Here is a 12500-nt window from a genome sequence, read left to right on the forward strand (position 1 = left end):
GGCTCTGGTGCTCTACTTCTCCTTGGCGGCTGGATATCTGTACAGCTGGCTCCTGGCTCCGGGATCCGGTAAGATACTGAACAAGCAGATTCAAACATAACAAGGCTTGATTAGTGCCCATATGTCCTTGCACAGGTTGAAATACTAACCCCAAATCACTTGTATTTCCCCAAACGACTTCTATTTCATTGCAGACAATACAACTAACATTATTTAATGTGTTCCTCGTGATTGTAATAGTTTTCTTTTTGTAAATAAACACGTATTCCAGTTTTGCTTATTGCAATTATTAGTCCTTCTAAAATATTTGCCCCCTGGATATTATTCCCTCAGTTTCTGTTTAACAGAAAGATTATTATCTCCAGAAGAAATACTAAAATACTAGCCAACAAGAACTAAATGCCAGGACACACTAAGTCGAGCCCAAACAACTTGCACCAACGAAACCCAACTGCATTGTTGTCTCACGTTGGATCATGTTTGAACCAAAAAGTTATGTGTAAACACACACAATGGACGAAAGAGGTATAAACCGAGAGTCACGTTCTGCATCTGCAGGGGGCAGTACTCTGTTTTCTCCTTCCGCAATGGGGAACCACAAGGTGTAAACAAAGCCGCATTTAGTGCCATTATCACATTAATTGTTACTCAGCACAGAGGGATTAGTTCATGCAAATATGTCTGATAATCTAATAATCCATATCGCTTACAAATATTTGAGACAGGTAGCTTGAGTTGTTTACTTGCTATATCACTATGCTACATCACAGCTGCTTTTGAAAGCTGGATGTCAATAATTAATTGTCTGGTTTAGTTTTTTGTATTTCGTTTTTATTTTATTTATTTATTATTTATTTATTTATTTATTATTTATTTATATATTTTTTATTTATATTATAATTTTTTTTAATTAATTTATTTTTTATTTTATTATATATTTTTATTCAATTTATTTATGTATTTACTTATTTATTATTTAATTTAACATTTTTAATTTTTTATTTATTTATTATTTTTAATTTATTTAATTTTTTTATTTTATTTTATTGTCCACCCTGAGTGGAAATTTGTTTTTGGCTCAACCAACACAACAAATTAATAGTGACATTTGTTCGTCCGGTGATTTCCAAAAATCAAATAAATTTTGTCAAACTATTAGTAGTACCATATTTTACCCATATCCTACAAAAATGTGTAAACTATATTTTTTAAAATAATATTGATTTATTTTTTCCACTGGATTTTTTTATTTGTTTATTAATTATTTTGTTTAATTTAATTTAATTTAATTTAATTTAATTTAATTTTGAAATTAGGTGGAGTGGAAAATTGTCTTTGGCTTAGTCAACACAACAAATTAATAGTGACATGACAGAATAAAAAAACAACAATCAAAATTGCAAAACATAAATAAATAAATAAATAAATAAATAAATAAATAATTAGGACTAGCTTTTTTTGAACACACCACAATATGACATTATGATTTCATAAAAACACACATTTGTGAGCATCATGGGATTAATGTAACCAAATAAAAATGAAACACACATAATCATAATAAATTTGCTATGGGTGATTTGTCATCTCAATTGAGATATATTTTAACTAACTATTGATTAAAACTGTAGCGCTTCTGTGTAATAAAACATGAACAAAACAAGTCAAAACAACTTAGTAAATCAATAACAAACTGATTTTTAAAAAGCCTAATTATTTAAAACCTTTGAAGGGTGCTGTAAAAACTCATGTGTTAGAGTAGTGTGCAATGTTTACTACAGACTGACTGAAGTGACGGAGTGATGTGATGTGGGTGGAGGGGTGATAGAGGTGTCAGACGGGCACAGTGTATATCTGAACAGTTCATCAGAGCTCGATCCGGAGACATGCTGAGACACTGTCTGTCTGTTTGAACACAGACCAACACCACACTTAAGCCCTCCTATTTACACTAACAGATCAATAACACTTAGGCCATGCACACACACATAGACACACACGTTTGTTTTTGTGAATTGTGGGGACATTTCATAGTTTTAAATTGTTTTTAAACGGTACAAACTGTATTTTCTATTGCCTATCCCTAAATTTAAAAAAATGTTAAAAAATGTTATGTTGTGTATGTATATACATACATACATACACACACACACACATATATATATATATATATATATATATATATATATATATATATATATATATTTATACACACACATACATACATACATACATATATATATATATATATACATACACACACATACATATATATATATATATATATATATATATATATATATATATATATATATATATATATATATATATATATACATACATACATGTCTGCTTTTTGCTGGCTGTATGTATGTGTAAAATTTAAAAAAATTATATATATATATATATATATATATATATACAGCCAGCAAAAAGCAGACACTACAGATCTAGTGTAAAAGATGCACGCTCAACTGTTTAACTGTCAGCTTATGATTTGAATCCAATGTGGAAGAAAGTAGTTCCTCATACAAAAGGGTTTTTGAGACTGTCCATGTTTGATTTTGTTTTTATATACACAATTTTGCCGTCAAACTGTTGTATAAACGCAATATTACACTCGTAAGAGTGCGATATGGCTGTATATCGGCACTGGTGGGGGCACTAAGGCATCTAAGGCCTGCGGCCTCGTGCCAACGCACGCCTCCCACCAGTGCTGATATACAGCCATATCGCACTGCTACTCGTGTGATATTGCTCATATATATATATGTTTTTTTTTTTACAGACAGTAGGGTTGGATTTAGGGATAGGCAATAAAAAAATACAGTTTGTATCGTTTGTACGTTTTTAGTTTTACTGTTCATACTATATAGCAGGGCTATTCAATTGACGGGTCATAGGCCGAATCCGGCCCCCGAGGAAATTTGTTCTGGCCCTCTAAATACTATAACCAAGACATCAAACATAAATTTAGTTCAGTCGAAAAGCGGCTGCTATAGTTATGAAGTGACGTGATCAATCACAGAGCTTGCGCTACGCGTCTTTGCGATGTGTAATTACATTTTTTAAGATTAGCGACGCCCACGGCCAAGGCGAGGGCTATACCTTCACGCGTAGGCTGCAGCGTAGCATATGCGTGCGCTTGACGCAGAAGTATAAAACAGCCTTTAAGTTGTCTGAACCACATTCTGCAACAAAGAAACCTTTTTTCTTTTGCCAAATTTGCTTCAGTTTCAAGGATATTCCATTCAGTGACACTCAAACATGCTCAGTGGATCGATGTGTTTTCCTCTGTCGTATTCCTCTCACCTTCTGTTCCCCGCAGCTTCATTCTGCCTCCTGCTGTTTGGCGAAGCTGGTAAAAAGCTGCGAATTAACGCAAAGCGGCTGTACCACCTGCCTCCATAATCCCCCCACACCACACACACCCCTAAGACACTAACCAATGCTACTAGCTTGTATTTAATGGATATATGTCCACACATTAAAATAATTAATAATTACACTGCAAAAGATATCTGCTAATTAACTGTTACCGTATTTTGTGATTCACTGTTTATTTACGGCTTTGAAATGCATATTGGGACCTTGATCTTTGCTGTTTTGATGTCTGATGTTAAAAATCTAAATCTACAGTGTAAACAAAGTGACTTTTGTCGACATTTTAGTAGTTTGAACGAATATAATGTATAAGTTTAAGGGCCCTATCATACACTCTGCGCAGTGTGGTGCAAGGCGTGGCGCAATAGTCTTTTGGTAGTTTCAGCTTGGCGCAAGAGTGGTTTTGAGGCGTTGCGCTACGCTGTTTAAATAGCAAGTGCTCATATGTGTGCCCATAGGCGTTCTGGTCTAAAAAGGAAGGCGTTCTGAGGTGGACCGCTGGCGCGTTGCTATTTTGAGAAACTATAATAGATTTTTCATTAGACCAAAACAAACCCGGTCTAAACTCCAGCGCAGAGTTACGCACTGCTTAATACGCACAAGAGAGCAATAGGCAAATATCTTTACATATGAAAAAATTTAAATATTAAGGATATATATATAGGATATAATAAGAATAGATATAGGATATAAATATAAAGGATTAAAATATTACAAAACATATTATTTTCTAGCCTACATAAATATGAAAAATCACTGCTTTTATGTCTTTATCTCGGGAGGCTTTTTGTTCATTCATAACAATTTGCTTTTGTATAATGTTATTATTATTAGCAGTATTATTTATTATATCCATATTTATATTTGTTTTATTAAAAACAAGCTTAGATTTGCCCACCTGTCAGGTTTTAGAACATATGAGGCACAGCAGGTGTTTTAGGATATAACTCAGGTTTTTGAGCACATTTTGTTATTACTATTCATTTATTCGTTTGCTGGAAATTAGAACTGAATTTAGAAATAGTTTTGAAACGAATATTTGTGCTTAACAAACAAAATTATTTATTTATAGACTAATTGATGCCTGTGCTTAAAGGTTTCCCTATCCAAGAGCGAATGTGAAAGTAGATCATTTATCTTTCATTCTCACGCAGTAGATGCTCTGTTTAACAGTTTTCTGTTAAAAAACTGTTAACTGTTTTCTTGTGAAATGCTCATTTTTTCCACTTAGACTTACTTTACGTCCTGTAAATAGCGAATGCGCTCTTGGTGCGACGCAGCTGGGTCTTAAAGGGAATGGGAGATGACTCTAATTGGTTTATTCTCAAAACACACCTATAACTCATTAAGAAAATAAACTCAACCCTTTTAGACCATGCGCCACGGCGCAAGGCAGATTTCCCGTCCTTAAATTAGCAAAAACGCGTTCTGACACGCCCTGAAAGCGTTTGCGCCCTGCGTTTTGCGCTCTGCGCATGGACCGTCAAAATAGAGCCCAAAGTCTGTAATTCAGTCCCTGTTCATTTTTCATTTTATTTATTTGTATATTAAGGTAAACTGGATGTGCACTCACTCATAATTACACACACGTCTGAACCTCTCCAGACCTAAAGCTCATTTATTTATTCCAAAATTGACGTCTGTAAAAGATAGACACGCTCATGCAATCAGACGGACGTCTGTAAGGGGGAGTGTTTTCGCTTGTTTACAATATTCACGTAACTAGATTCCAGATGACCTTGCTCATGACTCTTGCGTGGCTCTATACATTATTCTAAACTCATTATTACCCAAAGCATGTACTTTATGTCTAAAACACCGGGGCTCTGTGGAGTTTGAAACTGTCTGGTCTAGGCTGAGCTCTGCTCAATGATTGTGTTTTACATCTGACCTTTTTCGGTTCAGTTTGACGTGTTGGTTCTTGTGGTGTATTAGTTTTGTAACCATCTCCAGCAGCATTGTTGTTAATAGTTACTATTGATTCATTATTATTATTAAAAATACCAACATGCATTAAATTGGCTGACTTCAATCTACTTGTTTTATACTAATTTTGATATGCCGATTTAGATCTGTGCATTTTAGAGCATTTTGGCTTTTGACAGTGATTTCATAAGCTGTATTATAGTTATGCATTATATGTGTTATTCCCTAATCACCAGAAAATCTGCAGCAAAGAATTTGATGTCTTATTATAAAACTATTTCTTCAACTCTCAGCTGATTTTCACATTTATGAGGTTTTTTTTTTCATTTCAAGGTTATTCTGTAATTATGGCCAGTGAGAGACAAAATGCCCACTGGAGCCAGACGCTTCATGCCAGATCTGTGGGTGTTTTACTACATCTCAACCGAGACAGAAGAAATAGATTTAAAAAAATAAAGAAAGAAAGAAAAAATAAGACAATAAGATGAGCTTTATTTATATATACTTTTTTATATCACTCCAATACTTTTGGATATTGGCTTGCCTTTTTTTTTTTTTTTAGCCTTTTTACGTGGGTAGCACGTTCGCCTCACAGCAAGAAGGTCGCTGGTTCGAGCCTCGGCTCAGTTGCCATTTCTCCGGGTGCTCCGGTTTCCCCCACAGTCCAAAGACATGCGGTACAGGTGAATTGGGGAGGCTAAGTTGTCCGTAATGTATGAGTGTGTGTGTGTGAATGTTTCCCAGAGATGGGTTGCGGCTGGAAGGCCATCCGCTGCGTAAAAACTTGCTGGATAAGTTGGTGGTTCATTCCGCTGTGGCGACCCCGGATTAATAAAGGGACTAAGCCGACAAGAAAATAAATGAATGTAACACTTTTACCCTCTTAAGGCCCAAGCTGTTTTTTACATGCATTTCTTTTATTTCTCTTTGCTATTTGGGCTTACTGGAACCTAATTACAATGATATGAAAATGATGAAATTAGTTAATCCCGACAGCACATGTTTTAGGTCATTTGAACTTAGTTAATCATGTTCTACCTTAATTTTATAAGTTATGCAAGATGTTTTAAGTCAGTTTAACATAATATAAGGTCAATGAACTCATGATTAATTTGATTCAGCTTAAAAAAATAAGGCAACCAGGATTTTTTTTTTACAGTTGTTACGTCCTTTTAGATGTTAATATTAAACTAGGAGTAGATGACATAACATACATTAGTTTAATGTGTGTGACAAGCGGATGGAGAAAGAAATAAACTGAAAACCAAATAATCACTGCAATTATTTATTGCCCATACATCCAATGAAACCAGTGAAAATATATTATACAGTGAAAGAAAAATATTTACAATGATTAAATTATGAATTACCTGGGGGCGAGGAAGTAGTTGAATGTGCTTAAATCAAAGAAATACATATAACAAAACTCAGTAACTGTTTTCACCAAACTAAACTAAATATGAAAAGAAAAGCATGAAAAGAAACATCTTCAACGTACCAAACGTCTTAACTAAATTGCTCTAACTAAAAACAAAACATACAGAAAACAGCACATTCTCCTGAACCTAGTGAACTAATACAAAACATTACTGAGTGTTGTATATGTATATCGCACGACTTACTCACTCCTACACCTCTCCGAGGCATCACTCAAACATGTCAGTTAACTGGACAATTTCACAAGCATTATTAAATCGCAAACTTTAGACATGAGCATTAAACAAGCAAAACACATTCTCTCAGACTAGCCCTTGCAAGAGAGACTGTCCTCACAGAGACCCACAGGAAGAATAAGAGCGAGAAGTGGCGAGAAGGAAAGAGAGACAGAGAGAGAGAGATCGCCATTGCAGTTTGGGCTCGGCTTTTAAACGCTATGCCAACCAGCGATTGGTGGCGCAAACCCAGCGTCAGCGGCCAATGTCATCAGCACGAAATGCGGATCCTCCAATGCCGTTCGTACCTGTAACACATGCATGAAACGACACACCCACATACAAACGAACGCACACACTTATCCAAAATACGTTCTGCAAGCGAACGTTACACAGTGTAGTACAGTTTTCATATAGCCTATTTCTAATTTTCAAATATGGAAAGTTTTAATTCAATAGTTTATTTTCTTTTCATGGGCATTATGTTGTTTATTAATGTACTAAATAAGATGTTTCAAGTGTTAAATAAATGCATATGTGCCTGCGTATCTAGTCAAATATTATTTACTGTCATCATGGCAAAGATAAAATATATCAGTTATCAGAAATGAGTTATTAAAACTTTTGTGTTTAGAAATGTGTTTAAAAAGTCTCTGTTAAAGAGAAATTAGGGGGAAAAAATAAAAATAAACAAGCGGTCTAATAATTCAGGGGGGCTTATAATTCTGACTTCAACTGTATATATAGTGAACAAAGAAAGCTGTTCACGATGGAATGTTTCAAATTTTCTCGAAGCCATCACATTAGGTTTTACTGTGCTGTTTAATTTGTGTGTTTTTAATAATTAAACGCCCAGATCTCATTTGTTTGGTAAGACATAAAGGATACTGAATTGGTCTAAAATGAACCCTGTTAACTGTCCACCGCACAGGTATCCTGAAGTTTCATGAGGTGTATCTGGGTGAGGGCTCATCGGAGGTTGGAGCTTCAGACTTCCAGGAAGGCGGAGCCTGTACACCCGCGGCCAGCAGCTGTGGAGGCTCGTCGCTAGAGCAGCACATCACTAATGCGCGTGAAGCCCTGGGTGTGGACTCATACTACAGCAGGTGAGTGTTTATTCTTGTGTGATTACTGTAAACAATTAGTTAAATATGTTCTGACTATTATTATTACAGTTTAAGGAATCTTAAGACTTTAAACGTGTTATAAACTGACATTTTGACTCTTGGGGCCCATAAATACCATCATACATCAGGCGCAATTTGGCGCAAGGCAATTGTTGTTTGCTAGTTTCAGCTCGGCACAAAAGTTGTTTTGACATTTTGCACCACGCTGCTTAAATAGCAAATGTATTTGCGCTCTTATGTGCGCCCATAGGCATTCTGATCAAAAAAAGAAGGCGTGTTGAGGCGCATTGCTGGCGTGTTGCTATTATGAGGAACTAAAATAGACCGCTCAATAGACCAGATCAAAGCAGGTCTAAAGTCCAGCGCAGAGTGTGTTAGTTGTGCGCCTCGCTTAAACATTGCTTAATACAGATAGGATGTACAGCAATACGCAAATATCTTTACATATGAAAAAGAATTAAAATATTACAAAAAATATAATTTTCTACCCTACATAAATATAAAAACCACCGCCTCCATGCCTTCTTCATCTCGGGGGTGACCGCACGGGCATTCCTGACAAAAAGCTTGTGTTTGTGTGTACAGAAATGTACTATTCAACCTCCTTGTTAAATTTGGTCTAATCCGTGTCCTAAAACCTCCTCTCCAGCTTTCACTTCTCATACTGACGGAGGGAGCGATTCGTTTGTGAATGAATCCCCCGAACGACTCTTTCACTAACGTTAGCCGACAATAATACAAGTTTCTGGCAGCGCCACATCTCGTCATAGTTCTTTTGCACTGTTTGCTGATTTTATTCAACAAAACTAGCATAAGCCGAGTGTTTAGTGCGAGTTGGAGCTGCTTTGCCGTATGGTGAATGCAGTAAGTGACTGTTATCATCAATAACGTGACCTGATTAGCACAAAAGTTCAGAACATACAAAAACAGAAAAAAACTTAATATTACCTATGAAATGTTCTGCCTTTGTGCTTTGTTTTCTTTGTTTGCTCGTTACTACACCCGTAGACAGCGCTAAAGTCCCGCATCTTCACGTAATAACACTGTCTTGACTAGTGCGCTTGAATGACATTTGTCCTGGGAGCACTGTACCAATGTGGCGGCGCTATTGACGCATGCTCAGGGTCCCTATGTGATATCTAGTGTATAGATCTATGGGTGGTTGCTAGGGTGTACTAGACTTTTGTCCTAATAATTTTAGGTAGTTTTGGGTGATTGCTAGCGAATTGCTGAATTGTTGCTAGCCTAGCATAGAGTAGATTTTACATTGTTGCTAGTTGGCAGTCCTGTGATGAAAGTTAAGATTTAAAAATGTGATTTTCTCAATCACAAAATGAAATAAATCAGCGTGCCCAGTGCGCTAGCCACAGACTAGCATAGAGGAATGAATTTGTTTTTATTTTAATAGGTGTACCTGCAACCTTAATATAACCTGATGGATCTGGTCATGTCTCTGTATCTGTGGTTGTACTCAGTAAACAGTGATGACCTTGACAGCCAATCATTTCCAATGAAGGTGTTTTTTAGTTGTATAAAACACAATATGCCTTAGAATCCTTCTGAATCACCAAAACTAATGTGTGTGTGCATACACGCCCTGCAGGAAGCAGATCTCAGCAATGCTGTCATACGCCACAGCAAGGCTGTAGGCCACACCGCACTGATCCCTGGCTCTGTGGAGCTATAACTGGGTGGCAGCTAAGGAGTAATTCACCTCTCAGATGGAGGTTTCCTCTCTGATGCTTTGAGAAGAGTCAGTGCCGCAGTGTCGGGTGTACTCTGACATATAATTAGCCGAAGACGCTGGCAGGTTTGGAGGAGCACAATTCAGACGAAGAGAAGGATGGCAGAGCGTCAGAAGCTCTTGGTGTGAATTAAGCAGCAGCCTGAAACAAAGGCCATTATTGTACGTGCGTGCGGAAGAAACTGTGAGTCTGTAGTGCCAGCGCATTAGTCACTAGAGGTGTGATGGCTTCTCCCAGCGAGATTTGCGCTCATCCCTGCCCATTAAAGGATAATTTAGCGCTTGACTGAGGGGCTGCGAGCAATCTTTTCCACTTGGTTGGGTGCAATATGCCACCTTTGAAGACCCCATTCATTGTGCAGAACGAACAGGAATTGTGATACCCGCGACCGTCTGCAATATGAGCGATTATGCCTCGTTTAGCGAGACCTCTTCCACCCCTTAGTTAAGACAGATCTGGGAGTGTTGACTGGAGCCCTGCTCGGGAGATTCGTCAGAATAATTCTGTGATTAATGCAGATTCTTCTAGATTTTTAATGAGACTGTTGTTTGGTGACATGAATGGTGTTTCCTACACTCTCAGAAATAATGGTACACGAGCTGTCACTGGGGTGGTACCTGTTCAAAAGGAACACATTTGTACCTAAAAGGTCCATATTAATACCTCAAGGGTATGTATTAGTACCTAAAAAGTAATCTAAAGAGTTCCTCGTAAGATTTTACGTTACTATCATATACTTTTGAGGTACCAATATGTACCCTATAAGTACAAATGTGTACCTTTTGAAAAGGCACAACCCCAGTGACAGCTAGCTTACATCTGGGAAAGTTACAGTGTGGAGAAGACCCAAAGAAGTGTAGCACCCAGACTGCTGCATGCCCAGTGTAGCATGGGGGGGGGGAGATCAGTGATGGTTTGAGCTGCAATATCATGGCATACATGAGGGCCTGCTAGATGGAAGTGTCACTGCTAAAGATTGCCAAAATGAATTACAGTCACTACAGTATTTAGTGTTTATTAAGTGCTTTTTTGGTTGGAAAATTTGTGGTCTGGGTTACTGTCCTGCAGATTATGTAAAACATACAACTCTTAAAAAGGATTTATACATGATTGTTGCATCGCGCGTCAAACCCTGCTTCATTCGCACGCCAAATCCGCTTCATTCGCGCGTCAAATTTACTTCAGAACAGACGCGGACTAGCGTGATGGGCAGGGCTTCTGTCTGCTCGGTGACTCTAGCTTCCTAGCTAAATGGCTAACATGGATTTTATTGAGAAAATAAGTGTTTATGTGCTTTATAAAGGCTGAAAAACAGCATCGATACGATTAGGGCCGTGTCTGAGTCCACTAGGTTCTTTCAGAGGTGCATCCAGCTCTGTGAGCCCATAAACTCCTCCAAAAACTGAACCTGGATGATGGAGGCTTTCAGCGGTGCTTCTGACTGAGCCCAGCCCAGCTTTATAAACTTTTTGTCGGTTTCAGCTGGAGGCCTTCTACCGGGACACCAACAACAGTTGTATGTCACAATCACGCCACCACAAGAGCAAGCTCCTGATTGGTTAATGCGCAAAGCGCACGTCAAACGCGCAAACTGTTCAATTTGCGCCGTGCAATTAGCATCATTCGTGCCATTTGCACGTATTGCGCTGCAGGATGTCTATTCGCACGTTTCCATTGACTTAACATGTAAATCACTCGCGCTTAATGCGCATTCCGTGTCTAGTGTGAACGCAGGATTACTCTAGAGCAGGGGAGTCCCAACCCTGGAAGGCTGGTGTTCTGCAGATTTTATCCCCAATTGGCTTCAACACACCTGCAAGGATGTTTCTAGAATTCCTAGTAAGAGCTTAATTAGCTGGCTCAGGTGTGTCTGATTGGGGTTCGAACTAAACTTTGCAGGACAACGGCCCTCCAGGACCGAGTTTGGACATGCCTGCTCTAGAAGCATGATCAAACTGAGCCACCCGAGCTAACCAGGGGGATCAGGTTAGACAATTTACCTCTATAGGTTTTCATTTCCACGCATCCTCTGTGTAACACATACTGTCTCACACATCCACAACAGCTCAGATGTACGAGAGTACTCGGGATGGGTCAAAAATGCAACCCCTCAGCCCTCGACTGTGTCACAGTCCTTCATTTCAAGCACAAATACGAAGAGCAGATATCCCTCTCTGGGCTCTTCTGGTGCTTGTCATTTCTGGTTGGCACCAAAATGCGATTATTTCCATCCTAGAGAAGCGTATCCCGACAAAGAATTAAATTAACATTTCAACAGGATTTGGGACAGCTTCCGTCTCTAGAGTGAGCGCCGGAACATGTTAGCCGAGATAAAGGAACAAACCGTCGGTGCCTGTTCATCTTAAAATACTTCGCAAATCTAGTGAACACGATTACCAGGCGTTCTCGTTCCTTTTCAGAACAAAATGCTTAAGCAAACACGCTAACGAGCTATTCAGAGGTCTGAAGAACATTCAATGCTTTTTATATCGACTTGTTTTAATGGCATGTGATAATGCCTCCAAAATAATCAGCGGAGCATCTGCGTTGCGCATTAGGCGCAAATGAAACGCGTTTTGTGTGTAATTGAGGTGAGGTGGATAAAACCTTATTAACCCAATAGAAGAATCCAAGTGTGTCGTCTCGGATGAGTCAGAATGCTGGAG

At 38.1% G+C, this 12500-nt stretch overlaps 1 protein-coding gene and 1 long non-coding RNA gene across 5 annotated transcripts in view; one reads left to right on the plus strand and one right to left on the minus strand.

Annotated features, from left to right (window-relative positions):
* The window catches only part of ttc28 (tetratricopeptide repeat domain 28), a 500907-nt gene that overhangs the window by 464705 nt on the left and 23702 nt on the right, over window positions 1–12500 (plus strand). For all 4 annotated transcript variants that reach the window (XM_087269938.2, XM_087269939.2, XM_087269940.1 and 1 more), the window contains 2 exons: window positions 1–68; window positions 7894–8068. The exon at window positions 1–68 is cut by the window's left edge and continues 151 nt beyond it. In XM_087269938.2, coding sequence (XP_087126064.1) covers window positions 1–68; window positions 7894–8068 — 243 coding nt within the window. The remainder of the gene's footprint in view (window positions 69–7893; window positions 8069–12500) is intronic.
* LOC147834968 (uncharacterized) overlaps window positions 1–12500 on the minus strand; it is a 722499-nt gene that overhangs the window by 212694 nt on the left and 497305 nt on the right. The window lies entirely within an intron of this gene.

This window comes from Danio rerio, chromosome 10 (genome assembly GCF_052040795.2).
Source record: "Danio rerio strain M-AB ecotype USA chromosome 10, GRCz13ab, whole genome shotgun sequence".
Taxonomy (NCBI): domain Eukaryota; kingdom Metazoa; phylum Chordata; class Actinopteri; order Cypriniformes; family Danionidae; genus Danio; species Danio rerio.